The sequence below is a fragment of the Carettochelys insculpta genome, chromosome 12 (genome assembly GCF_033958435.1).
Source record: "Carettochelys insculpta isolate YL-2023 chromosome 12, ASM3395843v1, whole genome shotgun sequence".
NCBI lineage: Eukaryota > Metazoa > Chordata > Testudines > Carettochelyidae > Carettochelys > Carettochelys insculpta.
In genome coordinates this window covers 17,521,216-17,547,205 of record NC_134148.1, presented here as the reverse complement: position 1 = coordinate 17,547,205, position 25,990 = coordinate 17,521,216, and the positions used below count along the sequence as shown (strand labels likewise).

General features: G+C 41.2%; 1 protein-coding gene across 7 annotated transcripts in view; it reads left to right on the top strand.

Moving 5' to 3' along the window:
- Positions 1–25,990, top strand: part of RNF111 (ring finger protein 111) — a 99,603-nt gene that overhangs the window by 12,475 nt on the left and 61,138 nt on the right. For all 7 annotated transcript variants that reach the window (XM_075006791.1, XM_075006793.1, XM_075006790.1 and 4 more), the window contains exons 2-3: positions 15,439–16,328; positions 19,395–19,521. In XM_075006791.1, coding sequence (XP_074862892.1) covers positions 15,458–16,328; positions 19,395–19,521 — 998 coding nt within the window. In that variant the 5' untranslated portion in view covers positions 15,439–15,457. The remainder of the gene's footprint in view (positions 1–15,438; positions 16,329–19,394; positions 19,522–25,990) is intronic.

Here is a 25,990-nt window from a genome sequence, read left to right as displayed (position 1 = left end):
AAGCTGTTCACAACCCAGATCAGAGACTCCAAATTTTATTTGGCCAACAAACCCTTTTAAACTCAAAAGTATTTTGCAGAACCCCTGATAGTTTTATATATGGAGCTGAAAAAGTAGACCACAAATAAGTGAGGATGATAATAATAAACAAATACTAAACAGGGTCATGAGATCAACATTTAGTTTAATAGCATGTACTTGAAAACAAAAATCACATTTGATGTGTGCAAAAAATAAAGCTCAAAAACTAATATGGATTATATTGGCAGTTTTCAATATGAAGAATGTTTTTTCTTGTTAAATGCTTTTTATATTTGGTTTATTAGTTCCAATGCAGAATAAAACACTTAATGTTTAGGGCAACAGCGATTCTGGTTCCTGCAGAGCAGTGTGTGTTTTCCCTGGGCTGCATGAACCACTGCAGACAGCGCTCTAAACACTTTTTCATATTTGGTTTAATACTGGAAAGTTGGATTCACATATCTGGCACGGCGTTCATTCCATTTCTGTATTTCATTTTTGTTGCTGCATAATTCAAGAATCTAGTTTAGTGCAAGTATGTGCTGGCAAAGGGTAACAGCTGACAAATTGCATGTTTTGATAAAAACTGAATGTTCTTGTCATAAGTCACCTCAAAATGATCTACATTCCCTGAGAATGAATATGGGGATTTACAGTGGTATATAACAGGCAAATGGACCACTGACTGCCTGCGCAGCGCTGAGTAGTGACATCATTGTCCCCATTCTCTGGCTAAGCTGGCATTACGCAGGGACATTTATCATGGCAACTCCAAATGAAAATGGTTTTTAATAAAATTTTATAAATGCTTAAATATTTTTAATTGTTCCATGAGAAGAATTCTATTACATTGCACCTGAATTTTTTGCTTCAGGGAACAGTGGGGTTCTGCGGAATGCCATTCGGAAACATTTAGGCTACATCTCCATGTGTAGCGACATCGAAATAGTCTGTTTCGATGAATAACGTCTACACGTCCTCCAGGGCTGGCAACGTCGACGTTCAACTTCGACGTTGGGCAGCACCACATCAAAATAGGCGCTGCGAGGGAATGTCTACCCGCCAAAGTAGCACGCATCGAAATAAGGGTGCCAGGAACAGCTGCAGACAAGGTCACAGGGCGGACTCAACAGCAAGCCGCTCCCTTAAAGGGCCCCTCCCAGACACAGTTGCACTAAACAACACAAGATCCACGGAGCCGACAACTGGTTGCAGACCCCGTGCATGCAGCATGGATCGCCAGCTGCCGCAGCAGCAGCCAAAAGCCCTGGGCTAAGGGTTGCTGCACACGGTGACCATAGAGTCCCGCAGGGCTGGAGACAGAGCGTCTCTCAACCCCTCAGCTGATGGCCGCCATGGTGGACCCCGCTATTTTGATGTTGCAGGATGCGGATCGTCTACACGTGCCCTACTTCGACGTTCAACTTCGAAGTAGGGCGCTATTCCCATCCCCTCATGGAGTTAGCGACTTCGACGTCTCGCTGCCTAATGTCGATTTCAACTTCGAAATAGTGCCCAACGTGTAGCCATGACGGGCGCTACTTCGAAGTAGCGTGCACGTGTAGACGCGGCCTTAGTCTAGATGATGATACTGAACTCGTGGTGTGTGGGGAAGTACATATTGATGAACTTTGCTGGCTGAAGATGAAAGCACTGGTCTAGCCTTAAAGTGATTAGCAAAACAAACGGATTTGTGCTGCTGTGTTCTTTTTGTTTGTTTTTTTTGTGGTTTTTTTTTTTTTTTTAATGCAACTTAAAGGCCTGAAATAGTCTCTAAACTTTTTTTATTGTTGGACATATAGGCTGTATCTACCCCTTTTCCCTTTTAAAACTGAGAATTCAATATTACATACGCCATTGATACCTTGTATTTATTCGGACAACTTAAAAGTTTTCATAAAAAAATACCTGTTTAATTACTATGTCTGAATATCGTAAAGATCCAATATCCTTCCATGAATGCCTGAAACCTTCAACTAGAACTAGCAAACAAGGAAACATCTGACTTGTTTGATGCTCTTATGAGGAGTGGAATAACCTAGGTAGAACGTTTTGAGTTTAAACAAATGAGGTATGCTGAGCCCAGGTACCTCCCCTATATAACCATTGTGGGGCTCTTTGGGAAGGGATGGGGGAACAACCTTTAACTGCTTTGACTTCCCTAGTCCCAGTTTACAAAGCTAAGTAACGTAGCTGGCTGTGGTCTGACAGTATGCAAACTTTCAAATTTATGAAGTCTCAAACTCAGCTACTAGAAGTTTAATAAAACTATCCCAGAAGAGCCTTGTGAATAGGTGCCATGCAAGGATTCAGCTGTGGGATCATGGCCTCATATTTTAAAGGGCAAGATGATAAATCTGGAAAGGGTCACTTAGGAATTTATCTTAACCTAAAGGTGCTTGTTGAAGACTAAAAGATAGTAATTAGTGTAAATTGTAATTTTTTAATAATGTGAATAGATGCGTATATTCTTAGATTTGTCATATAATCAAAAACATTGTGTTAATAAACCACTTCAAAAGTATGTCTTCAAAACCAAATACTGTGTGTCTCAAAACACAGAGCTGAAATGAGATGAAAAGGAGTGTCGTGCTGCTGTGGCAGTACTTGAGAAAAGTAAGAAATACCATCTGACAGGCACATGCATTTCCCCGACCATTGAATGTGAATTATAATCCTATCCTCCATTTATGTCTGCATTCATAAAGTATTCCCAATGTTTGCTATTTAATGTCCTTTATTGACTTCTTATGTTACATTACCAGGTATCTGCAGTGGCAATAGACTTCAGGGTTTTTTGCAAATTAGCATGCTTTCCTTTAGTTATTGTGCTGGTGTCTGTTTGGAGTTCATTGTTTAATATCTTGGTATCTTAAATGGTAGGGCTTCAAAATGTAACTAATAAATACATAAAATTGTTAACTACTTTAAGGTGTATTAATTTTCAAGACTTGTTTAGTTTCTCTTTGTTAATGCATTATATTGCTAATGTAAGAAATAATTTTCTGAATGGGTCTTCCAGCACCCTCTTCAGATTATTATTCCATTTGTAGTCTGAACAGCTCTGTTTAACCTTCCAAGGCCAAGGAAGATCACTGTTAGGCTGTGGACTACTTGTGAGGGGGCAGAGAAATCATAAGATGGGAAGGGGCCAGAAGAGGACATTGGGTCTAGTCCGCTGTATTCATGGTAGCATGAAGCACCATCTAGACCAGGGGTTGGCAACCAAGATAGCAAGAAAAGCCACTTTTTTCAAAATCAGTATTTTAAAAAAAAAAAAAAAAAAAAAAAAAAAAAACTCAATAATTCAAGTGTCGCAACACAGATGAATACAATACAGTTCTCAATAAAGTCAAACCATACTTATTATAACCCCAGTTTTAAGAACAAAGATGCACACAATGATTTGTAATGCAGTGCATATTTCCTGCAGGATGTTCACAAACTTTTTACATACTCTATTTCCTCTTACTTTGTTTGTGTATGTACTGCTGTCTTCCTGACTTTCGCTCCTGAGTGCGCACTCTCTCCCTGGGGGAGACTGAGGGGTTATTTAATATTTCTAGGTTGATATTGTTTGCTATTTAGGTATGAGTTGTTAACTTTGGGGCTTTTAGACCTTTACCACTTACTGAAAGTAATTAGGAGGGTGTGTTTTTTTTGGTTTAAGCTTGGCAATTATAGCATTGGGAGCCACAAAGAAGTCCTTAAAGAGCCCCAGGTTGCAGATGCCTGGCATAGATCATCCCAGATGTTTGTCTAATACGCTCTTTAAAAGTCTGCAATGATAAGATTCTACAAAATCCCTCAGGCATTTATTGCAGAGCTTAGCTGCCCAGACAGTTTTAAGAAGCCTTTTTTTCCCCTAATGTGCCATCTGAACTGCTCTTTCTGCTTGACCTATCCTCAGAGGTTAAGGAGCATATTTTTTTTTTCCCTTTCTTGTAATAACCTTCTAGGTACTTGAAAGCTGTTACCAAGTCACATCTTAATCTTCTGTTTTCCAGACTAAACAAGCCCAATTTTTCCAGTCTTTCCTCAGAAGTCATTTTTCTAGATCTTTTGTTGCTCTTCTCTGTTCTTTATCTAATTTGTTCACATCTTTCCTGGAATTGTGGTACCCAGAACTGGATACAATACTCCAGTTGAGGCCTAATCAGCATGGAGTAGAGTGGAAGAATTACTTCATTTCTTTCTTAAAGTACTTCCCAGAATACTTTATTTTAAATATTTTTGCAACAGTGTTTGACTCATTTAGGTTGTCATCCACTCTGTCCCCCAGGTCTCTTTCCACAGTACTTCCTAGGCTGTTTCCTATTTTATATATGTGCAACCTGTTTGTTCCTCCCTATGGCTATGTCTACACTACAGCATAAATTTGAATCTAAAGCATGTAGCTCAATTTTGCATTTGATGACTGTTCACACATCACATGCCATTATTTCAAATTTAGAAGGTGTTACAGCAGATATTTTTACTCCAACAGCTCACGCGGGATTAACAGGCAGTACAAATGTAAGCATTCAGATTAATGGTAGTGTGGAAACGGCTTCCATTTAAACCAGTTTTATTGGCTTCCACATATATCCCGCAATGCCCCACAGTTGTCTGTTCTGGCTGGTTGCATCTCCGATGCTCTCCAGGTGTGCAGGAAGTAAGGTACCAGGAAGCCTGCGAATTTAAGATTTCGGGAGCTGGCTGTTGCCAGGGAAGGCAGTCTCCTTCTCCCCTCCCACACCCATGACAAAGATTTCAGGGGCTGGCTATCATCATGGCCATTTGATTTCCATGGGAGGGGAATGAGGGCAAAGGTATGTGTGAAGATGACATTACATATCCACAATCACTTGCGGGGCATTTTTTTTCCCATACTGCATCAGTGAAAAAACCCTGAATGCTGTGGGGCTGAAGGAAGTATGGGATAGGTTCCCACTATGCACTTCTGCAACAGTCCAACGTTTGGGGATTTAGTGTGGCAGCACTAACGTGACTTTGTCCAGGCATTGTAGGGAGGTGAGGATAGTCAAACTTGAATTTATAAAACCCAGCGTGACCAAAACAAATTTATTTTGTAATATATATGCATGCTAAGTGGAGTATTTTGTATTTATCCTTATGGAATTTCATCCTGTTTACCTGAGCCCATTTCTCCAGTTTGTCCATATAATTTTGAGTTATCCTTTCTTCCCAAGCACTTACAACCCCTCCTAGTTTTGGCATTATCCTGACACTTTTAAATGTAGTCTCTATGCATTATTTAAATTGTTGATGAAAATATTGAACAGAACTGATCCCTGCAGGACCCCAGTCATTATGCCCTTGTAGCATGACTGAACTATTGATAACTACATTCTGGGAATGGTTATCCCAGCAGTTATGCACCCCTTATATAATGTCTCCCTCTTAGTGTATTTTCCTAGTTTGTTTAATGAGAGGGTCACATGAGACTGTTTCAAAAGCCTACTTCAAATCTAAGTATACCATATCTAGCACTTCCCCCATCTGTAAGGCTTGCTACCTAGTCAAAGAAAGCTATCAGATTGGTTTGACGAGGTTTTTTTCTTTTTTGTTTGCAAGTGGTTTCCTTAATTATTTGTTCCATTATCTATCTCGGTTTAGAAGTTAAGCAAACAGGTCTGTAATTCCTGGGGTTATCCAAATTTCCGTTTGTATAAATGGGCACTATATATGCCTTCTTTCCAGGCTTGTGAAACCTGTCATGTCTTTCATGACTTTTCAAAGATAATAGCTAACAGCTCAAATATTTCTTCAGTCAGCTCCATGAGTATTTTAGGATGCATTTTATCAGGCTCTGGTGACTTGAAGACATCTAACTTCTAAGTAATTCTTAATATGTCCTTTTCTTGTTTTAGCTTCTGAACTTACCTCATTTTCTCCAGCATTCACCTATGCCTAGGCATCCAGTTACCACATACTTTTTGGATGAAAACTGAAACACAAATCTTTAGACACCTCTCATTAAGCACTTTATACATTTTCTGTTTGTGTTCGTTCTCTCTCTGAGTAATGATCCTACTCCATCCTGGGTGGTATTCTTGCTTCCAATGTCTTTGTGGAATGTTTTCTTTACACACACTGTCTCTAGTTGGAGCTCTTTTTGTGCTTTGGCCTATCTAATTTTGCCCCTTTGTGTGCTAATTTGTTTATTCATTCTTCATAATTTCACCTAGGTTTCCACCTTTTTGTAGGACTCCTTTTTCACTTGGTAGTTCTTTCAAGATCTCCTGGTTAGGCCAGGGTGGTCGCTTGCCATTGTTCCTTACTGTCTTATGCCCTTAAGGTCTTTTTAAAAAAAAAAAAAAAAAGTCAACCATCTTCAATTGTTTTCCCTCCCCCCACCCTTAGATTTATTTTACCATGGGATCTTAGCCTACTAACTCCCTGACTTGGTGGAAGTATGCCTTCTTGAAATCCATTGTCTTTATCTTGCTGTTCTCCCTCCTAGCATTCATTTTAGAGGTGTTTAATTCATTTCATGACAACTTTCAAGCTACCTTTCACTTACAAATTCCTGACCAGGTTTCAAACACTTGTGCTTAAAGACATAGTTATGTTCCATCTCTCTCTTTGGTATCACAACTAAGATGAGTTTAGGCCTCGTCTTAAAATCAGGAATCATGTTGCACAGTTGGTTAATCAGTACACCTTGGACTTAACAACCATTGTAAAACTAGGGCTTGAAGAATCTCCTTAAAAAAGGAAACTTACCTGAGTGAGAAACTGGGACAAAAGTTACATTTCACAGAAACAAATTGACCACTAAATCTTTCCTGTTTCCTTCCAACTGTATAAAATGAGAACTGATCCAGCACTATTTTCCTCATTCTGCTGATGTTCTGTTTCAATATTTATGGAGCTCTTCGTAGTTTGCTTGAGCAGCAGTAGACTGAAATTGAAAAGACTACACAGTTTCATTTTCCACAGAGCTCTGAGGAGAAGCAAGTTAACTGTAAAATCAGGTTTAATATAATTTTGCTGTTTGCTAGGAACAGGAGTAGCTGAGGTATGCGCTGTGTATTCATGGACCCAGGAAAGTGTAGATTGGGAATCCTGCCCCACCATACTCAAAGGTGTAATAATGGAGGTCTTACCTTTAAAACAAAACAAAAAAGGACTTAATGAAATGGAGTATCCTGTTTCTTTCGTCTAGCAGCCAGAGGGGGCCATCAGAGAGATATATTTAAATATTCAATAGTTGGAACCTGGTCTGAAAGATAGTACCTAAGCATGATCGTAGACAAACGTGGTAGGAAGTGTGACACTTTTGTCCTTCTGGTTGGTCAGAGGTGGGCTACTCATGGTAATGTGCTGGTCCTTTTTTGAGTGGCAATATTTCTTCTGTAGTAGGAGCTGATGATGACTAAGCTATTTGTATGTTTTTCAATAGGGGGAATATATCAGAGTTATTGGAAAAACATGCGTTATCCTTCAAAGGTAGTTTAGTATAATGACCATGTTTTAGAAACCAATAAACAGTTTGCCTTACTCAGTCACTAGTCAGTTGGAAGCATGTCGTGTTAGAAGATATTTGTAAATTCTTCTTTGAGTCCCCATGGATGCTCCACCTTATGTGTGTCAGCATTGCTGCACCCCAGTTGAAGATGTGTAGCAGTGTCTCTCAGCCAGCTGCCAACATGCGCAGAGCACAGGTACGAGAAGCCTGTGACAGCTACTGTGCATACCCAGGCAACCGATTATCTCAGTTCTTCTCTGATCACCGCTGCCTCTGGTTGCAAGATCTGACTTCTCCTTAAAACCTGAAGGGTTGTTGGGGGGGGGGGGGGGGGTTACAAATAACCAAACAATAGAAGATGATTGACCAGCTACCTACAGAAAAGCTAATGAATAACAGGAAAAACCACAGATGTGGCTTTTCCCCAAGTGGCTCTAGCCACTGTTACCAGCTTCGCTACAAAGCGTAGCCAGCCTCTCTCATTCACTCATTCTTGGCTTCCTGGGCTTCAGAAAATATGGTTCTTGTGGCCTGATCAAGTTTGGATGGCCACTCACTGTGTATATGTTGACTGGGTCAGCGCCACAATACTGAAGGCTGCCCTCGCTGTAAAAAGCTCTTCAAACAGTCCTGCAGAGCAAGGCCACAACAGCTCTGAGCCTGGCTAATGGAGCAGGCTCTGACACCCAAGGCCTGCACTGACTCCCCCTCGCTGCATGGCCCTCTCGTGCTTGGGAGTTCTGACAGGGCTGTGACTGGGACAAGCCCTACATGGATGAATCCCCTGGATGGACAAAGAGGTTGCATGCTTTTTCAGGATCCGTCTCTACCTCATCATAAAGGACTACCTCCAAACACTGTGCTGCTGCCTTCCCTGCCTATAAGGCAGCAGCCCCAGTGTCTTCACCAAAAAGGCAACAAAAGGAGAGGGCTCACCCTTACTTAACTAAAACAGTGAGGCTCTGACAAAGCCACCGCCCCAGCACAGCAGAATAGACTGTTAATTGATAAGTGTACCAACTTCTGCTTTTTACTTCATTCGTGCTAGCAGCAGGAAGCATTGAGAAGCTGGTACCGGGAAAGTGTGCCAAAATGCTTACAGCACCTGCAGCTGCTTCTCTCCTCTCAGTACTGACAGTGCAGGGGCCCCTGGCATTGATATCCCCACCCCACCATTCATGCCTCCATATGCTACAACAAGGGAGTTGTTTGTCACTTTGACTTTGAGCACCCCTCAACTGAGCAAGAGCTCTTTCCATAGCCCAAGGCTCTCATATTCACTCACCATTGCCACTAACTTAGTGAGGCTGTCTGATTCCAAAGATGACATTTCTCCTCAAAAAAGACCAAGGAAACAGTCATCCAAGCCTCCCAGTGGCAGCAGCAATGGTTACCACCACCTGTGTCACCCAGTTGGCCTTACTGGGACCCATGGGTTGTGTTCAGACTACAGCCTCTTCCAGAGGCATCTCCTGTGCCAAAGGACAGACCCTGACCTACTAGTATCCAGTCATCAGCTGGGTCAGACTTTTCAAACATAAAGGACTATGGGACTCCTTCTAAGGGGGATGATTGATCACATTCCCTGCTTCCATTACATCTCTCCCAATCATTTATCCTTGATAGCCTTAGTAATTCAGCCTTCCACCTCAAGTGATGACTCTAGAACCTTTCAAGATCTATTTAGGAAGGTCTCAGCCTGGAGGGATACACAAGTCCACCCAAAATAGACTGGCAAGGAGGCACTTCTGGACACTGCCAAGCTCCTCTGGAGCCACCTTTGCCTCTGTCTCACTTACATCAGAGGCTGGATCACAAGTACTCTGTAATCTCAAAGGGTACTGACTTTCTTTTCTTGCACCTCCCTCTAACTCTCTCAAAGCAGAGGCTGTGAACCATAGGGGTCGACAGTAGAATGCCAAATTCAGTCCTGGAGCCAAAGAGTGGAAAAGGCTGGATACAATGGGGGAAAATGGCATACTCCTTGGCCAGCTTTGTTGCAGATAGTCAACTATGTGGCGCGCGCACACACATCACATTTTTTATTAGATTCACACCTTTATTGAATCAATTCCAGGCAACAAAACAAACTAATATAAAGCTCTTGTGGGTGAGAGGTGCTTAATTGCAGGAACAGCTTTACAATCTGATCAAGATGCAACAGACCCTGCCGCCAGATGGCTAGCATCTGAAGTAGTTATGAGGTAGGTGTCCTGGATACAACTTTCTGGTTTCCTAAGGAGGTCCAAGCTGCCATCGAGGATCTGTCTTTCGAGATCTCAACTTTTTGCTGAAAACACTGAGATGCTGCACTCCCTCAAAGACTTGAGGGTCACCTTGCATATGCTGGGCATCCAGATGGCCACCGCAAAGCATAAACAAAACAGACAATTTAGTTACAAGTACAAACCACCTTCATTCAGTAAAATACCATGATGATAGATGACATCAGAAGCAACCTAGGAGGAGACAGACTGCACACCATTCTCTGACCCAACAGGCTGTGGCCCATCAGTCATTTAGAAGTTTTGGTTGAGAGTTGGACAGCCCCCTTAAATTGTCAGCCCTGGACAGAGACATACACCACCACCTGCTCAAGGCTAGCAGCATTCTACCCTGCATGGCGAACCATCGCAACCAATCACTGTGTCTTAAAGGTTTTGTTCGCACTGGTTATGCGATTCCATTCATTTCCAAACTCCATCCCCATCCCTTTTCAGGAACCCCTCTCATGCGGCTGTGCATGTATAAGAGGCTTCTACAGCTGGGAGCCACAGAAGAGGTACCCACTGAGCACAAGGGAAAGGGCTTCTACTCACATGATTTCCTTAGGCAAAAGAAAATGAGCATGGAGACCCGTACTAAAGTCTCGGAAGTCTGAGCTGACATGTACGTTGTCAGAGATTCAAGATGGAAATGCTAGCCACAATTATCCCTGCATTACAAAAAGGGGATTGGCTGTCCATCCTTTACCTCCAGGATGCGTACTTTGATGTAGCTATCCATCCATCACACAGATGATACCTCAGATTCGTGGTAGCAAAACCACAGTTTCAGTACAGGGTGCTCATTGGCTATGCATGGCACCAAGGATCTTGTACATCTGAGAACAAAGGGAGTGAACGTCTTTCCCTACCTAGATGACTGTCACTCCTCAGCTCTGAAGGAGCAAGCAGTGTTAACCAGAGCTCTCTCTGTTCTCTGATCTTGGACTATATATGAAGTTCCCAAAGTGCATCCTGACATCAGCTCTCAGACTCAAATTCATGGGGCACTCTGGGACTGTCAGACCACCATAGTCTTGTTGCCATGCTGCAGCTGCCTTCTACCACAACTGCCAGTCAATGCCTATGTCTTCTCAGTCACATGGCAGTAGCAATCTGTCATGCCCCACACACACCTCCGGATGAGACCTACACAGGCCTGGTTCAGAGTGGTTTTCAGGCTCTAGGTACATCCATTGAACAAAATGTTGAGCTGTCCAGCCACAGTCAGGGACTCCCTCAGTTAGTAGATGCAAACCCACAATGTATGTGCAGGGGTGCCATTCCAGAGACCCTCTCCATCTATCATGATTACGATGGACACCTCCCTAATAGGGTGGGGCACCCACATAGGGGACTAAGTAGTCCAGGGCATGTGCTCCTTAGACGAGTGGCTTGAGCACATTAATCTTATAAATCCTCAGAGTAGTTTATGCTTGCATGCACTTCTCCATGCTGATCTCCAACACTGCAGTTCACATAATGACAGACAGCACAGCATCAATGCACTACATAAAGAAGTGAGGCGGAGTACGCTCCAGCAATCTCTGCTGGAAAGCTATGTACCTGTGGGAGTGGTGTATTTTTTCCCCCCCCTTCCCCCCCGCCCCAGTAAATCCACCTGCTGGCAACTTAATACTGGGCAGGAACAACATATTCATGGATGACTTCAGCCACAATTTTCCTTTTGGTCAAGAGTGGGAAGTCAACAGATCCACTATGCACCACATCTTCTGCAAATGGGGTTTTCCAAGGGGGATCTTTTTGCCACAGCTGTCAATACATGCTGCCCCCAATATTGCTTCACACATGGATTCAGCTGCAGTTCACTTGGGGTATGCCTTCAGCATCACATTGAGTGCACCTTTAGCATGTGGCTTCCCATCGTTTTTTTTTTTTTTTTTTTTTTTTTTTTTTTTCCCCTCTCATGCAGAGGGTTATGATCAAGATAAGATGGGACAGAGCTTGGGTCATTCTCATAGTCCCCAGATGGCCCAGAAAGACCTGGTTTTCCAAACTTCTCCAGCTGTCCAGATGTCGCCCACACGCTTTTTCCCCCCATGCCTCTGCTCTTAACCCAGCAGTATGGATCCATCTGCCATCCAGCCATCAACAGACTTCACCTGCATGCATGGGCTGACAGATTTAGAGCTCCATTGTCCACCTCCGGTCTGCACAGTCCTTGAAAAGAGCAGACAACCTGCAACGAGAGAGACCTATTCACAAAAAGGCCATGTTTCACAGCCTGCTGTCACTCCCAACCCTGTGACCCCCTGCAAGTGGGCATCCTATACGTACTTGCTTATCTGCTTCACCTTCAACAAACAAACCTGTCGTTTTGAGTACTGTTAGGTCCACCTAGTGGCTATATTTGCTTTCCACCCACCTATTCAAGACCACTTTGGTCTTCACCCACCCTTACATTAAGTGGTTCCTGAAGCATCTTCACAACACCTTTCTGACACCTGCATGGGACCTTAGCTTAGTCCTCGGAGCCCGAACCAGGAAACCCTCTGAGCTGTTAGCCACCTGTTCTTTGCTGCATCTCTCTGTGAAAGTGACCTTCCTTGTAGCAATCCACCTTGTCACAGAGGGTAGGGGAGATTAGCACACTGTTGTTGGAACCACCATATACAAACTTTCATGAAGACAAGGTGGTTCTATGAACCCAGCCAAAGTTCCTCCCTGAAGTATTTACCTCTTGCTGCTGCAGTGAACCTCTATTCTTACTCGTCTTCATTCCTGAACCACATACCAGTGACAGGGATAGAATCATGTATGTGCTCAACATCCGCCAGGCCTTGGTCTTTTACCTACAGGGCACTTAGGCTTTCCAGAAACCAACCCATCTCTTCATTTCCATAGGTGATAGATCCCATGATATGCCCATATCCAAACAGAGGCTCTCTAAATGGGTATCTGGCTGTATGAGTCTTGCCTTCACTAACTTTGATAAACAATAACTAGTAGGCATTTTGTGCCTCTTCTACAGCCTTCTTTCAAGGCGAGTGCACTAAGGACATTTTGCAGAGCAGTAACATGGGTGTCTGCTCATGTGTTCACCCAGCACTATGCCATACGGACCTATGCTCTTTTCTAGACTATTCAGCTGATCAGTATTATTAGCCAAGGTACATCCATCCAAAGGACCCACTTCCAAGCAATGACACTGCTCTGTAGTCACCTAAAGGTGGAGCACCCATGGGGACCCTTAAAGGAGAAGAGGTTACTCACCCTGTACAGTAACTGGAGTTCGTCAAGATGTTCTTCTGAATGCTCCAGGCGCCCACCCACCTTCTTTGTGCTTCAGATTTCTTCCTTGATTTCTGGATCAGAGAAGAACTGAGGTAACCGGCTGCCTGCATATGCGCAGTAGCTGTCGCAGGCTTCTCGTGCCTGTGCTCCGCACATGTGGGCAGCCGGCTGAGGGACATTGATACACAAATCTTAGACCCATGGGTGCAGCTGTTCTGATACGCCCAAAGGTGGAGCACCCTGTGCAGATAATAACTCAAAGAACTCCAGTTACTGAATAGGGTGCATAACTTCTTTCAATTTTAAACTTGTCTGTGTATGTGAAATTAAACGTTCTTTGTTCACCATTCTGAGGTTTTAAAAAACACTTCTTCATTTTGACAGAGAGAGAACCATGTTAGTCTGTATACCATCAAAACAAAAAAGCAGTCATGTAGCATTTTAAAGACTTAAAATAATTAGGTGATGAGCTTTCGTGGGACTGACTCACTTCTTCAGATCACAGCCATACCAGAACAGACTCAATATGTAAAACACAGGGGTCCAAAAATTGTTAGGAAGGTTGACAAATTAGAAGAATTGTTTTTCTAATTTGTCAACCTTCCTAACAATTTTTGGACCTCTGTGTTTTACATATTGAGTCTGTTCTGGTATGGCTGTGATCTGAAGAAGTGAGTCAGTCCCACGAAAGCTCATCACCTAATTATTTTAAGTCTTTAAAATGCTACATGACTGCTTTTTTTTTTTTTTTTTTTGTTTTGATATTCCCTCATTTTGTTAGTGGAAGAAGTAAGACTTTTTTGTGTCACAGTACTAGTCGGAATAGCTGCCCTAGCCCATTTATACTAGATCTTGCTGGACCGTGGAGGGGGGGGGGGGGAAGCCAGAGTTATTTGCAGTTTCTGGAACTGTTATCCTCCAAACAGCTGGTGCAAACCTCTTGATGGGGTAGTAATATAGTGACTGCTGGAATATTTCCCTTTATCATAATGCAGCAATTAATTAAAAAAATGATTGTTTATCTTTCCACACAATTATTCATAGCAATGTGAAAGGCAAACTTGTTGTGACACCTTTTAATGTCATATTTAAGATTTTAAGAACAACTTGCTTGTTAGAGTTTTAGGATATCTTTTGAAATTGCACTGAAATTGACAAACTCTGAGCACTGTTTCAATTATAACATTGAGTACCCACAAGTAAAGCCTGTTAATGCTGAAGCTCATTCAGTGCTTAAGTAAAATAAGGTAAAGGTCAGAAAGAAAATGCTCTGTGTTACTTACATTATGAGTGCATGAAGACAGTAAATTGGTTTGACAACTCAGGAATTCTGGCTTGGTAGGAAGCACGCTTTAGTAGTACTGGTTGAGTTAAAAAGGAGTGGGGGTAACTTTAGGGTTGGAGGCCAGGTGCAGGAGCACTCTGGGGAGTGGGATCTGGGCTAGAGGGAGGGTGTAGGAGAAATCTGAGGGTGTGCTTGTGCGGGGGCTGGTTGGAAGGCTGCATGCAGGAGCAGTCAGAGGGTGGGGGGGGTTCTTATTCCACATTCCATCCTGCTCCCCAAGCTAGGGTCATGACCTGGCCCCCCTGCTGCTCCCAGCCAATGTCCTTGGCTGTTCTGATTGGCCACGATTGCAGCCAGTCAGACCTGCAGAGCTCTGCTGTTCCCCCAGCTGGGGAAAAAGGACAGGGAGTGGCAGGGCCCAGAGCCATGCCCTATCCTGCCACGTGGATCCAACCCCAGCTTGTCTGATTCTTACTTGGAGCTCCATACCTGCTATCCCACTGCAGGTCGGAAGATGGGGAAGGGAAGCCCAAAGCCTCTGGGCCAGATCCAGGCAAACCATGGGCTAGATCTGGACCATGGGACAGGGTTTCCCCCACCTTTGCCTTAAAACTCAGTTGCTTTTAAGTTCCTTTCCAGGTGCCTGTGTTGCACCCCAGTGATTGAATTTTCAATTATGACTTATTGGACATATTGTTAAAACTTGGTTTGTAATGTAAAAAGTGATGTGGGACCCCCAGCAGGCTAAGTAATTAGAGCCCACTATACCATCCTTTTCCTGTCGTAGTACTTTGGAGTCACTATTCTTTCAACTACATGCTAAGGCTCATTAATGTTGATGGGAGTTGCATATAAAGCCCCAGACCAAAGGTAGAATAGACGTTTTTTGACCAACTAAATTTCTAGTAACTTTCATCTGAAATAAAAAGAAATACTGTTTCTGGCAGCAAAAACAGTTAATAAAACAAACTCGTTTTCCAGCATGTTAGTGATGGCTTAGTGGAAGAAGTATAATAGTTCATACGCTCACATTGCCACTAAAAGAGGAAGTATTTTTGGTTGCTGATCTGTACATATTTGAGTGCAATGTTAGGTTAATGTTTGTTTTCTTGATACATGTCTGATTTTCTTCTTTCCAGACCTTCCTTGCAGTTTTCCATGTCTCAATGGACTCCCGAATGTAATATAGTCTATACTACAAAAGCGGATATGAAGAGTGAAGTTCCCTCTGATGCACCAAAGAGACAGGAGAGCCTAAAGGGGATCCTCTTGAACCCTGAGCCCATTGGGGCAGACAAAAGTTTTCCTGAAGAAGTTGAGATGATTGCCAGTAAAGTAGGGAATGAATTCTCTCACTTGTGTGGTGACTCTCAAAAGCAGGACATGAATGGCAATCATCCAGAACAAGACAAAGGTATTGTGGTGCGGAAAAAACGCAAGAGTCAGCAGGCTGGCCCTTCTTATGCTCAAAATTGTGGTGGTAAAGAAAACCAGGGAATTTTAGGACTAAGACAGCGCCTAGAAACACCAAGTGAAGACAATGATTCTTCTTTCAGTGACTGTGTCTCTTCACCATCATCTAGCCTACATTTTGGAGACTCTGATACAATCACATCTGATGAGGAGAAAGAAAGCTCTGTCAGACATACTCAGGCAGTGTTGAATACAACTAGAACTCATAGTGCAAGGTCACAAAAGTGGCCTCGTACTGAGACAGACTCTGTACCCGAGCTGTTAATGAAAAGACGCTGTTTTCATAGCAGTTCCCTGGGAAGACTTCCATATAGAAAGAGGTTTGTGAAAACCAGTTCCTCACAGCGAACACAAAACCAAAAAGAACGAATTTTAATTCAGAGGAAAAAACGGGAGGTATTAGCTCGAAGAAAATATGCTTTGCTGCCCAGTTCTAGCAGTTCCAGTGACAATGACCTTAGTAGTGAATCTTCCTCCAGTTCGTCCACTGAAGGCGAGGAAGACTTGTTTGTATCTCCTGGTGACAACCACCAAAACAGTGCAACTGTTCCCTCAGGTGAAATGAAACTTGATATATATATTTTGGAATGAGTAATCTAGCTGGTTTATAAATATTTTTGTTTTATGGTGTGTAGTATGTGCATGGCTTTCGGTAACTTTTTTGCTTATAGACATTTCCAATGGTACTTTTTAAAAAAAAAAAAAAAAAAAAAAAAAAAAACTTTAGGCTCCTTGGGGGAGTGTTCAATAGGTTTTTATATTAAGGGGTTTCACTAATATTTTTCTCAGTAATGGTACAGGTTCATTAAGTTGTAATAAAATTAAGCAGAGGTTTAAGTTCCTATAACATCTTCAGCTCTAAATCTGGCACTGGAATAAAATAGTTTCCAGGCTTAGCTCCACTGGCAGGCTAGATGAGAACTGTCAGTGTTGTTGTTTTATTAATAAAAAATTTTTTTGAAATTAAATACAGGTCTGTATAAAAACTTAACTTAGCTTGTCAATTTCATATTTCATTTAAGGCCTAAACTTCAATTATTAAAATAGTACTGCACAGGTGAAAGTCACTTGCTAAGCACCTGGACCCAGAGTTTGTTGAAATACTGAAACCATTTTTGACACCAGTGGCATCTTCTGTATGTGCAGAGGTTTTCTTTTTTCTGTTTTCATTCAAGTCTTTCTCTTCAGTGACTAGTTCAAACTTCAGAAACCAGTTTGCATGTGAAAGAGCAGGAAAGCTTCTTTTCTTTTGCTATTCTCTGAGTAAAAGTTATGCATAAAAGGATGAGTGCTTCATTTTCAATATTTTTGATCTAAGTGAGTAGAAACATGCAGTTATGTAGCTACATGTGATAAAATAATTTGGAGTTCAGGTTTCCCTGTGACTTTTTGTAACTTTCGAGAACACTGAGTTCTGCAAAATTTAAACTTCAGAAGGCCAGGAAATACAGTGTTAAGGTACATACCATACAACCTTAACTTTGCTGTCCATGGCAAACACTCATGACAGATGTACTCATGCTCTGATTTTTTTTTTTTTTTTTCATTGCGAAAGAAAGGTGCTACTTACTTTACATTCACACACTTGGGGCTTGCTTTCACTTGAAAGGCTACAGTGGCACTGCAGCAGCACATCCATGTGGACAGTACACCAAGGGTGCGCTAATTGACGTACGTAAATCAGTATAGGAATTTCTGTCCGCAGGAGAGTCCTAGTTTTCCCCCTAGTTTCCTTCTACTTCCTTATAAGGCCCAGAGGCCTACTGATCTTTGTGGAACTCCACACAGGAGAGGAGGTAGGTGCAAGTACAGGATTATCTCTTACTTCCAGCACCTAGTTGGTAAGGAATTAAGCCCCATCATCATGTAAATAAATGTCTTACTATTGTCTATGAACTATGTAAATTCACTTTCCTTTTACCAGTAAGAGTTCACTCATGGAAGGTGGTTGTGGGATGTATAATTGACCTCTGGCAAAATTGTCATGAAAATATTACCATTCTAGACAAAATCTGATTTGCAAACTGATGATAATGGGACAGTATGACTTACCTATCACAATATCACTCTTGCAAAGTGAGTGGTGATCATAGTTTTGCAGAGCTGGCTCAGTATTTTGAGAGTTTGTCTTCAGCAAAATGGGTAATATGCAATGATATTTAGTATTTAGACAGTAAAGAGCAGCAGCAAGTAACTTTTTTATTTTTAGCCTCCTGAAAAAGATTGTTTACCAAAAAGTTAAGAAAAAATATTGATGAGCAATTATTTTTGTTTTGCAGTGAATTCAGTTTGCTTGTATACCCTTTCAGTTAGTGTTCCCATTACTCAAGCACTTGGATTTTAACTTCAGGACATGCTGACTTTGAGTGTGAATATGAATGACAGAAGAAATGAATAAATATATATTTAATTCTGTAACTGTTTACTCAAGTTTTAGAAAATCTAATGCAAATTAGACAGTTTAAAGTTACATAGTATCTTTTTGGGCCCTTTTTTTTTTTTTTTTTTGGATAGGACTTCATGTGACTTATAAAATGCATCATCATCAAAATTGCAGACAATTTGCAATCTAATGCATTTGTTATAAAACACACAGCCCACACAGTCTCTTGGTCATAAACCTTAGTGAAGGGATAGGCTGTGTAGTAATGTTTGCAAGCACCAATGAGTTCATGCAGGCTCCTTTAGAAAGTTAGATATAATTTGGATACTTCAGTTTTTTCTAATCTCCTTTTCTTGTTTGACTTTGAGGTGGGCATTAAACGAAATAAAGTGATACAGATGGCGCTGAACTGTTTTAGATCAGCTGTGATAGAAGCTTGCGTAGTGTCTTTCTGTAGCCTTTGAACTTCATTTTATTTCCCCTAAGGCCAGGTCTGCATTACAAAGGCAGGACAATCTAACCTACTCAATTTGAGTTATACGATTGGCATAACTCAAATTCAGCATAGCTTAGATCTACTACTGTGGGGTGTCCTCTTCAGGAGGTCGACAGAGAGAATTCTCCTGTTGACTTATTCATCTTGTTCTGCTGGAGTACCAGAATAGACAAATTGACCACCGTGGTTTTTTTTACTAGACATACTAAATGGACCCCTGGTGGATCAGTCAGTCCACCCTTTAGTGGAGGCAAGTTCTAATTAAGGAGATGTTCTGTTCAAAATGATCTCTTGCTTAAGGAATCTAAAACTGAAAAATGTCAGGAAGTTGAGCTTTGTCTGACCCTAGCTCATAAACCTAAAATAGTAGCTGTTGATGGTTCAGAAGAGGTGGTATTAAAGCAGCTCTGCTTCTCTGAATAATAATTTTGGATCAGATCTGGTAGTTGCTTTTGATTTGGCATGCATTGTAGCTTTGTTACATGATTATACTTATCCCCTTTACTTGTGTATATACTATGAAATAAATGCACATTGTTTTTTGGTTTTTTTTCATGTGTTAAACAAAAAATGAATGCCATGAGTGCAGGAGGGTGGACTAGATGACCTTTCAAGGTCCCTACCAGAGCCAATACTCTGATTTTTGCATGCAAAAAGTGGAGTCAAATGTGCATAATCCAAACTGTGTGTGTGTGTTTTTTTGTTTTTTTTTTTTCTCTTCTCTTTCTTCCTTCCTGCTCCAGGAAGTATTGATGAAGATGTTGTCGTAATTGAAGCATCCTCCACTCCCCAGGTCACTGCCAATGAAGAAATCAATGTTACCTCAACAGACAGTGAGGTGGAAATTGTAACAGTTGGAGAAAGCTACCGGTGAGATTAGCCATTACCTCTGCTTATAGTAGGTGGGATAGGGTGGTTCATTTATTTTAAGTATCTTTTTTTTTTTTTTTTAAAAAGGGTAAACTCCTAAGAATATCAGTGTTTAAAATGCTTATTATATTTTCTATGTGTTTTTTGTATAGCCATCACCAATGGTACAAAATAAATAGTATGGTTCAGAATGGTTAGTGTACGTGGGCATATCCATATGAATTTCTTTCTCATTTCCACTAGTAATCCATTCTTTTAGGACGCTAATAGACAAAATGTTAAAGGATGTTGAAGATGTCTTTTGCCTGTGCAGAATGTCTGTCTGGTGAGGCTTGACTTCTCTGAGTTGACAATCTGCCTTCCTGCTAGAGCCAGACACTTTCATTAGGCAGCTTTGCTTGAAGTGGAAAACTTGGCATTGATGTCTAAAGCCACTAAAGTGTCTCTTTATATATACCTAACTATTTGTTGATGCTGTGCTTGCAACTTCTAAAACTTGAGAGTGTGAAAATAAGTTTTTTAGGTTATCTTTTTATCAAAAACTAGTACTACTAAAATTAACTAAGGCGGTTGTGTAGATTCAGACTAGAACAAGACCATTATTATTCTCCTCGTCTGATCTATACGTTGCAGGTCACAGACTGCCTCTCACCCACTTATATAATGGACTCAACCTCCAGCTGAGTTTTTGAAGTCCTCAAATCATGATTTAAAGACATTAGGTTACACAGAATCCACTATTTACACTAGCTTAAACCTTTAAGTGACCATTGTCCCATGCTGCAAAGGAAGGTGACAGACTTCCAGGGCCTCCTCTCATTTGGCCTGGAGAAAATTCCATCCCAGTCCCGAATGTAGTCCTCAGTGAGAACCTGAGTATATGGCCAGGACTCGTCACCCAGACACCTAGGAAATAATTCTCTGCATTAACTCAGAGCCCTCCCTAGCTAGTGGAGATAATTGCTGCTAGGAAGCTTTGTGTCATTGTAGGCATTCTCATCATACCATTGCCTCCATAAACTTTTAAAATTCAGTCTTGAATCTAGTTTGTGGGTGGTTTTGTCCCACCGCTCCTCTAGGAAGGCTATTCCAGAACTTCATTTTTCTGATGGTTAGAAACAGTCATCTAATTTGAAGTCTAAATGTGATTATCTCAATTTGTTTTTGTGTCTATGCAGGCTCGTAACATAAATAACTCCTCCCTCCCTGGTATTTATCCCTCTGATGTCTTTAGGAGAGCAGTCATATCTCTTCAGTTTTCTTTTGGTCAGGCTGAAGAAGCCAAACTCTGAGTCTCCTTTGCATCTGTACCAGTTTTAATTAATCGTTCTTAACCATAGGCTGCCAGAACAGTACTCAGTATTCCAGAGTTCTCTGCTGGAAACATTTCCTAAGATGATATATACTAGGACTGCCTTAGCCTTTTTTATGGCCACAACATATTGGCAGTTAAGAGTCCTCCTGTGATCAACCAGTACACTTTGTCATTCTTGTTCAATGTTATTATGCAAAATTATATTCTAGTAGAGTCATTCAGTTTGAATAAATAGGCAGTGTTTTTAAAGAGAAGCATCTCCTGGTTTCAATATGTTCCTTCAAGTGCTAGCATGTCACTTATTTGAAAGTGTGTTTCACGGGAATATAGTAATACAACCTCCACTTCCATAAATCATATGCTATAGGTCTCAAACATGACATTTGCTTCAGACATATAAAAATATTAGTCTGTACACCAGCAAAATTATACCCCTTGATGGGCATCATAAAACAAGGTAACACACAATGGGGAAGAAAGGAGGAATGGGAGAAGACATAAGATAAATCAGCTTTTATTTTTTGTGCTTAGTCAGCCTTTACCTCTATCTTAATTTATTTGTTTTCTTGTTCACTCTGCAGTTCTAGCCCTTGCCCATTTTCTCAGTTTTAGGCATTTTTAGCCCTTGCCCATTATCTTCAGAGATGCCTGACCAGTCCCCCTTATTGTACGTTATTAGGAGCTGAAGCAATATTCTTAACTATGTCTAAAAAGATTTTTCAGATACCTCTCAAACTCTGTTCCTTCAATCTTTTTGTGTATTGTATATGATATTTAAAGTGTCAAAAATGAACCTAAATTAAGCTGATTGCGTTTATAGAACATTAATTCAAGGCTTGTTTAAAGATAGCTGAGATTTTTCTCCGCTCAGTATTAAGAAAAAAATTGTGTAGTAGCCAAAATGACTAAAGGGAGAGTGTCAGATTAAGCCTACTGGGTTCTCTTCTCCTCCTCCCCCAAATACATGAATCCTGCTCCCATTGATGGTGATAGTAATCTTGCCAGTGATAGCAAAATGAAGTCAAAGGCATGTTCCACTGTGAGCAGGTTTGAGGTTTTATTTGCCAGCTTCTTCAGTATGAAAATTCCTGATATATTTAATTCTTTAATTTCACTAATGGGGTTGCAAGTCTAAAATTATGTTCGTCTACTGTTTTACTACTTAATAGTCAGAGAGAGAGAGCCGTGAATGTCTATCTTCACAAAACAAAAAAGCAGTAAATGTTTCTTTCTTCAGAATTTCAGATCGGAAGAAGTGGGTCTGTCCCATGAAAGCTCATCACCTAATAAATTATTTTGTTAGTCTTTAAAGAGGTACATGACTGTTTTTTGTTTTACTACTGGTCTTCAGCTGCTAAGAAAAAAGCTTGTTCTAAAGCAAAGCACTGTGGTTTTTGGCAGCTTTCAGTTGTATACACTCATCTCTCATTAAACTAGTACTTATGAATACTCGCTAAACCGAATAGTAACAGAGAGGGAGCCGTGCTAGTCTTCATACTATCAAAACAAAAAGGAGTCAAGTAGCACTTTAAAGACTAGCAAAATAATTTATTAGGTGAGCTTTTGTGGGACAAGCCCTATTTCTTCAGACCGTAGCCATACCAGCGCAGACTCAGTAGTTAAGTCAGAGAACCAAAAAACAGTAATTGAGAAGGACAAATCGGGGGGGGGGGGGGGGGAAAACATCAAGGTGAGCAAATCAGAGAGGAGGGGCGGGGCGGGGCAGGGGAAGGTCAAGAATTAGATTAAGCCAAGTATGCAGACGAGCCCCCAGCTATAGGGGTTCGTCTGCATACTTGGCTTAATCTAATTCTTGACCTTCCCCTGCCCCGCCCCTCCTCTCTGGTGGTTTTTTTTTTTTTTTTTTTTTCCCCCCCCCCTCATTTGTCCTCCTCAATTACTGTTTTTTTGGTTCTCTGTGCCTTAAATATTGAGTCTGTTCTGGTCTGGCTATGGTCTGAAGAAGTGGGTCTGCCCCACGGAAGCTCACCTAATAAATTTTATTTTGCTAGTCTTTAAAGTGGTACTTGACTGCTTTTTTGTTTTGCTAAACTGAGGGGGACACATACTTACTTAGCTTTTTTGCTCACTAGATGAGTGAACTCCCCTTGCTAATACGAGTCTTCCCCCCCCCCCCCCCCCCCCCCGTGGCTCTAGCACGCCACAGCGTGATCCCAGCCACACACCCGCCCACCAGGTCTGTGGCTCCAACCATTGCAGCTTGAACACCCTGTAACCCCTGCCTCCCTGACCTGGCCCGCTGCCAACACCCGCCCAGCCCAGTCCCCTAACCCGCCCCCACTCCCCGCCCCAGGTAAGTTAAGGACTTACCACTGGTGCAGCCCAGAGAAGCTGTCAGTATCTCCAGCTGTGCATGTCAAAGCAGCTCTTGCCACACTCTGCAGCTCCCCCTGCACCTTCTGGCCGAGCCTGCTCCCAACACCCTCCTCACAGCTCACTCCACACCTTCCGGCCCAGCCCGGCCCACTGCCAACGCTCTCCCTGCGCACCCCCCGGCCCGGCCTGGCCCGCTCCCAACATTCCCCTGACCTGCACCTCCCTGCACACCCTCCTCCCCAGGCACTGCTAGTGCAGCTTGGAGGAACAAGCCACCACCTTCTCCACTGGAGCCACCACCAGGTTTTAACCCTCACTCTGCTTGTGGCCCCACACTGCCCCATAATCCTCTCAAACCCCCCCCCCCCCCCCCCAAGGTTCACTTACCTTGCGAAAGCAGCACCACATGCTGCCACTCCTTCGCTGAGTTAGGAGCACTAGGAACCGATCCAAGTCCTTAAAGGGTATATAATAGTAATTTGGTGCTGCTATTAGGAGCTTTCATCTACAAGCTGAAAGTTGGGAACCAATTGCGCTTGTATAGCGAGGGATGAGTATACATGCATGTAATTACTTGTTCACTATGTGTTTATATCTTTGTGTTATCAATACTGATCTTCTGTTGCATGATTCAGTCATGAAATGACTGAGAGGTCTTCAACTCAGCCTTTAGCCTTAGTTGGTTCTAGGCAATTATTAAAAGCAAGAAAACATCTGCTTTGCCCCCCACTTTTTAAAAAAAAATACAAACAAACGTGGAGAGTTTATCTGAGTAATTCATTTTTCAGACCGAAAGTCATGTTACCTGGTGAGGCACATAACAATATTTCCAGAGTTACAGTTTCTGTTTGTTCTGCTGAACAGAAGGTGTCTTCTTGAGTCTTAAAATTCCAATTTAATTCACAATTTTAGTTTCAAATATTATAAAGAATCTGAACATTCTGAAGGTAGTTGTTTACAGTTTAGAATGCTGTTGAAAGGAAAATTGTCTACAGCATCACATTCTCATGTAGGTGAGGTAGGTTGCATTTTTTAAAAAGGCAAGGATATGTTTTGGAAGGAAGTAAAAATATAGATATCAGAATAAAACATGAATATGCATTATATAGGGCTCTAATTTTTAATGTTTTTCTGTCAAATCTAGAAGATAAGGCTTTTTAGAATACATATTGAATAAGGCCTGCTGTAAGAAATGGTCAGTACTAAAACTCAGCTCCCTCAGTAGGTTGTAATTGGCTTTGAGCTTGTCATATTTGTTTCAGTAATTTGGATGGCTGTACATTCAAAAAAGAGGAAAAATTGATAACTTCTTTGAGTCAAAGTTTTTGAGGTTTTACTTGGTTGCAAATATCTAAAATGTCTGTTTTCTATATTCTTTACAATTTCTTTAGCTAATATACACAAAATATGGAGCTCATCTGATGTAATGCTCCACTTATTTCATATAATAGAAGATGCAACTTGAATTTGACGACTTTAAACTCTGATCCTGCAATGAGTTGCACATGTGCTTAACTGTACTTCTGTTAGCAGTCCTGTTTATTTGAATGAGAGTAAAAGTAAGTACATGTGCATTCGTGGAAGTGGTTTCTTACAACACAGCACACAAATTCCCTTGGGTTTTGAATATCTTCATATAAATTTCTTAACTGACCTGAGCACTTCCAAGTACTGCTGAAATTACTTAATGGTGTTTTTCTGAATTAACTTAACAGAGAGTCTTGAGAAGTTAGAGTTAGGGAAGGAGGAAGGGAAAGACTTTTAACAAATTCTGAAGTAGAAGATGATGGCTTGTGCTGCCTCAGTTATGGACAGTTCTGACAAGTATGTTGCATACTAAAATAGGAACTTTCTGCTATAGAAATGGATGTTCTATTCTAGCTCTCTTAACACTTGACTAAAGACTAATAGTGAGAGAAATTCAGTCATTTACCTGCAATCCTACTTAATGAATGAATTATATGGCACTTGGGACATTAGAGAGAGATTGTTTACAGCAGGTTTGAGAATGTTAAGTAAATATTAATTAAAATATTCCATTGTTTGTTGCCATCAAATCTGTTGCAGTTAAAACATGGATTATAGTAATTCCTGCATAGTGCTGTTGATCTCCTATTAAGTCACTGCATAGTTACTCGGTAGCATTAGACATTAGCTTTAGCCGTATTGTTGAATGTACATGTTTGTCACTAGGCTTAAGTAATAGTAATTTTAAAGCTTGTTCTACCTCTGGATAAAATTGTTAGGATTGAGACATATAGTTATTCTTCAGATATTGAGAGAGTGTCTTTCTCTTTGCTAAAACTGAAGTAAAAACCAGATAAATTCTGAAATGCTAACAGCATGAAAATGAAGTTAACAAATTGATTTTTTTTTTTTCATTTTGAAGTAGGAGATGAAATAAGTATAAGAGATTAGAAGCTGTTACCTTTGTGAAAGGAACCTGTTCGTATGGAGACTTAAAAATCCTGCTCTCAAATAAATAAAACAAAAAATGGTGATTGGAAAGGTGATCGCACACAGAACCATTAACAAAGTTCCTAAATTGTCTCTGGTGTATCTTTAATTTACAAGTTAAGGTGGTAAAATGAGAGCAAAACCTATGATACTTTAAAAAAAAAACAAAAAAAAAACCCAACAGTGCACAACATGAAATTTTTTTAGTAATGAGATGGGAAAATGTTCCTGGAGCTCAGCTGACTTGTCAGTATGTTGAAATTAATTCCTACTGACCACTCATAAGCAAAGTATTATAGTTGAGGTCAAAAGGGGAAAAAATATAATGTGAGCAAAGCATTTAAATTATTTGACTCATGA